This window comes from Clytia hemisphaerica, unplaced genomic scaffold (genome assembly GCF_902728285.1).
Source record: "Clytia hemisphaerica strain Z4C2 unplaced genomic scaffold, Clytia hemisphaerica genome assembly, whole genome shotgun sequence".
NCBI lineage: Eukaryota > Metazoa > Cnidaria > Hydrozoa > Leptothecata > Clytiidae > Clytia > Clytia hemisphaerica.
The window spans coordinates 45,614-50,015 of record NW_027104565.1 but is presented as its reverse complement, the minus strand read 5'-3'; the positions used below and the strand labels follow the sequence as shown (position 1 = coordinate 50,015).

The 4,402-nt window shown below is 32.6% G+C and overlaps 1 protein-coding gene across 1 annotated transcript; it reads right to left on the bottom strand.

The window, feature by feature from the left end:
• Positions 1–223: 223 nt before the first annotated feature.
• LOC136823397 (uncharacterized) lies at positions 224–2,826 on the bottom strand. The gene is made up of 3 exons (XM_067079580.1): positions 1,561–2,826; positions 497–623; positions 224–307 (listed from the first exon to the last, which is right to left on the bottom strand). The coding sequence occupies exons 1-2, from the start codon at positions 2,824–2,826 to the stop codon at positions 543–545; spliced, it is 1,347 nt and encodes a 448-aa protein (XP_066935681.1). The 3' UTR covers positions 224–307; positions 497–542.
• Between the last annotated feature and the right edge of the window lie 1,576 nt (positions 2,827–4,402).

The window sequence follows — 4,402 nt, the reverse complement described above, 5'->3', positions numbered from 1 at the left end:
AATTTTCTGTCGACTAATGCGATCTAAAAATTATGGTAATTTTCATTTTTTGGGACATGCCATAACTTACCCGAGGTGCATTCTTTGATTATTTTTCACAAAGCAAACAAAGAGAAGTAGACCTAAAGCCAACAATTTTATAAACCAATTAGAATATGGAAAAAAAGTACCTGTAAAATTCCAAGATCTTTAAATGCTTGTCTTATGTGCAAGTATTTAAGTTCTGGTTTTTCTTTTGTGAATATTTCCTTAATTTCATCTTCTTTCAAAAAACGAGGGAAAGGACCATTCTGTAACATACTTAAACCTAAATCAAATATAAAGATGTTATAAATTAGGTGATTATAATTAGGGCTATTGAGCAGTATGTTCTTAGTTTTCCAAGTTTCCAAATTACAAAATATAGAAATTGACAAAAACAATACATGAACCTCTATAGTCTTACTTAAGTTATGGCCGAAATATTCTCTATTGTAATTAGTGTATTTGAGCTTACCCATAACTGTGCCAGCATTATAGTATTTGTTGATTGGCAATGCTTCCTAATCAAAGAATTCCTCTTTGATTTCCCGGACCATTTGATTGAAGAAATCTTTCCTTGGTCCTCCTGAATCCTCTGCTCTCTAAGTATTCAAAAAATAATTATGTTTAAAAACGACACCTTGAAAAGTCAACCTGTATAACAGGGTCAATATTCTAAACAGGAACATGTAGATCTACTTGGGATATCTAATTGCAATAACCACCCAATAGTCTCTTCTAAAAGACCTCAGAGTGAGGCTTTAGGAGACCATCAAGAACATGTTCTCTTTGCGTCCCTGAAGCTGAAGTCCAAAAATCTTAGTCCACAATTTTTTTTAGTGCTGACTGTCTAATTTTACATAATTAAACAGTAATTAGTTTTTAGCAATTTTTAGCCATTCTCACAAAATGAAATCTTCGCAAAATGAGCTCTTATGGCAGTACTTACCTACTTATATAAAATTTCCCAGGGATTAAATTTTGCGGATAAGAAAAGTCGTTAATTATAGAAAATCTCAAAATTTCGCAGATCGGACATTTTTTAATTTTATTGCTGGGATTTTTGTGGATGACCCCTTTCTGGATTTTCTTGGGGACATAATTTTGTGGATTGGGCCAAAATCCACAAAACTTTATCCCATTAAAGTACAGTGTTCCATAAAAACAGGCAAACTCACAAAATTTAATCATCTCAATAATTAAATTAACTTTTGCAGCCCATAAATGGGGGGGGGTTTCCCATTCCGCAATTCCGTCATTTTTTCAATTTCGTCAAACCGTTTAAATTGAACCAAATTTCACAAAATTCTTTGAAAGGAAAAAAAATCAAGAAATTCCGCAAATTTGGATTTGTTTTTGAGAAACACATCCTTCTCACAAAAAAAGGAGCTTTGCAAGTTTTTGATTAACTAGAAACACATCTGCACTTTAACAATTTCCATTTCGCAAGTAGATTTATTGATGTTATGTTACTTTAAATAACAGGGATGAAAATCAAAAATTAAACTTATGGCATATTTTTTCATAAATTATACTAACCTCACAATAAAATTGGACACGCAGGCACATAAACTTGAAATCAAGCTGGCTGATTTCATCGAAGCCTGTTACAAGTAAATTGGCACGGTCAACCATTATAAAGTTGACAGGACCTTCCTCAGCAACCGAAACATCACGAACTTCTAAGCTCCGCCCAAGAACAAGATGCTCTTGCATCACTCTTAGTAGTTCCACTGGGCTATTATTATTGTTAGCGAAGCCATGATTTAAAATTTTGTTAACAGATTCAATGATGTCAAAATCCTCTTGGATTTTTTTAAAGTCGTCATGTTCCTGACTTATGATGTCATCTTGACCCACATATTCCACAGTAATGTTGAAGGCACTATCATTTCGGTTTCCAACAGTAGATTCATGATTTTGATTTTCCTCAGTTTCATTTCCGTTATTCTCATTTTCATTGTTTTCATTTTCCTTATCTTCATCATTTCTATTTCGGTTGTCATCTTCTGAACCAACTTCACGATAAAAAGGAGGAAGTTCTTCATCAGTGTCCATATCTTTGCCACAAGATTCAACATGGAATGTTAAATCTTGAAGGGAAAACTCCTGACCGCATTCAAAACATTTCTCTTTCAGAATGGAAACTTCTTCATCATTCTTTAATGGTATCACCGAAAGAGATTTCTGTATTGGCCTCAGAAAGATTTTCCCTTGCCCAATATACAACTTTAAAGATCGGACATTTAAAGGACAATTCAAGTTAACCAATGTTTTAGAGTTTGGTTCCACCTTCATTGGTTGAAAACCACCTGCAGCCTTTAATGCTGGAAAACCAATAGTCTGCCCATCATTGTCTTTCTCCTCAGACATAATAGCTTGGTAAATAATAGTTTCATCATGCTGCTCAATATCAAGTTTAATTCTTTTCAATCCTAACCCAGCATTCAGAAGGGTAACTCTTTCGGTTGGACAAGGTATGCTTGTAGAAAACTTGTCTGCCAGACAAAAAAACTGGGCCGACCAAGTCCTTTTCTTTGGTGCTTTCTTATCTTTTTGTTGCTTTTTGTTTCTAGTGGTTGCACTTGGATATGGGGCAAAAAGATCTCGCCGTTCTTGTCTTATCCTGGACATTGTAGTGTTTTTACAGAGTTCTTTCAATTTAACTCGATCACCAAGCTTTTTTACACCAAGGTGTTTAAGGTCTTCATGAGAAGCCGAAGTTATGACATTAGCATCGACCTTTTCATCTTTGAACTTTTGTACTAGATGTGCCAAACCTACTTTGGCCAAAGCTTCTTCCATTTTTATTTGTTTGTCTAAAAAAAGCAATAATTATACAAATTGAATTTATTGGATGTTTTTCCGCAAATTTTACGCGAAAAATTTGAAAACCAAAAAATGATGAATTATAAAAATTTTCCATTACCACGCATAAATTTTATATTTCGTTCCTGGAAATAATCACAATATAGTTTATAGAGACCTGGGAGCTCATTGTCTACAATTTTGTCAAACTTAAAAACGTAAAAACGTCAAACATATAAGAGTAGTCTTTGACTTTAAGAAATATCTTAAGTTAAATAATATTACAGTACGTTGCCAACCAAAGGTTGCCTGCCTCAATTTTTTTTTTTTAATTAAACCTACTTATTTTTTTATTCACTGATAAAGAAGAAAGGAGCTTTTCTAAACCTTGTCTTTTACGTTTTAGTCATTTATTTTTTTCTGGAACCTAATTCTAAAAACTGATGCAGACAACCATTGGTGCAAGGTTATCAAAAATCATCTAATAATAGTGAATGTAGTGGCACCTGAAACTCTTTGAAGGTAACACATGTTTTTTTTTCAAGTTTTGATATTTTTTTTAATCTTTGTGCATGATATCAAAATATCATTATCTTGTCATTCTTTGCTAAATAAACTAAACAAAATAGAGTACCGTCATTCTTCTAATATAATCCATCCTCTAATTAGTATGATAAATTATTTTGGCCACATTGAAGGAATTAAAATAATCCACTAATTTCTGATTTTGCTCTAATTTTGTACGATAAAGGTAAATTTTCTTCTAATTATAGTACGAAGAGCAAAAAGACGACGCAAAAGCCGGTAGGAGATACCCACTGAATTTGTACTAGTAATCTCATGGTTATGAGGGAAATTTGGGATAAATTTCCCGAGGTCACTTTTGAAATTTTTGAAATTTCCCGAGTGAAACGAGGGGAATTTCAAAAATTTAAAAAGGTGACCAAGGGAAATTTATCCCAGAATTTCACGAAATCAAGCATGGGATTCCTGGTTAATCTCATATGGTTAAGATTGAAATAAGGCGACTCATCATGAAGCATTAAAAGATTTCAATTATACTGAATAACTCTTATACATAGCTCAAGAAGCACCAGGCATAAAAACTGCATAATATATTCTAATCAATCAAATTGAATCTTCCATCATCTGATTATGATTATGTTTCTTCTTTACTTACTGAGCTGAGAGTTTTTTTGTTTTGTTTTGGTTTTGTTTCTCTATAGAACGCATTCGAAAATCGAACGTCAAAAAATTCGATTAAAAAACAGAGGGAAATTACAAAACAGCGGGAAATTTCAAATTAACGTAAACAAAAACGTAAATCAAATTTCAATCAACCATGAGATTAACTTTTAAATCTATGAAAGAAAAACTTTACGATCAAATGAGAGAAAAGGTTTTCAAGGAGCTGGAAAAGAAAGAAAGAAAAAATAAAAAGTACCAAAAAGTGTGTTTTGCCGTCAAATAAATTAGAAGAATGATGGTATACCACATTGTATTGAAGTTTTTTAACATAATCAAATTGATCAGTTAATTTGATGAAACTGTGCAATGATCCGAACAGCTTCGT

What these genes read in the sequence shown, in the direction of transcription:
- LOC136823397 (XM_067079580.1), bottom strand. Translation starts at nt 2,826, where the DNA reads ATGGAAGAAGCTTTGGCCAAAGTAGGTTTGGCACATCTAGTACAAAAG. An exon ending in GTGTCCAATTTTATTGTGAG is followed by an intron (nt 624 to 1,560) that starts GTTAGTATAATT and finishes TTGAATACTTAG; the next exon opens with AGAGCAGAGGATTCAGGAGG.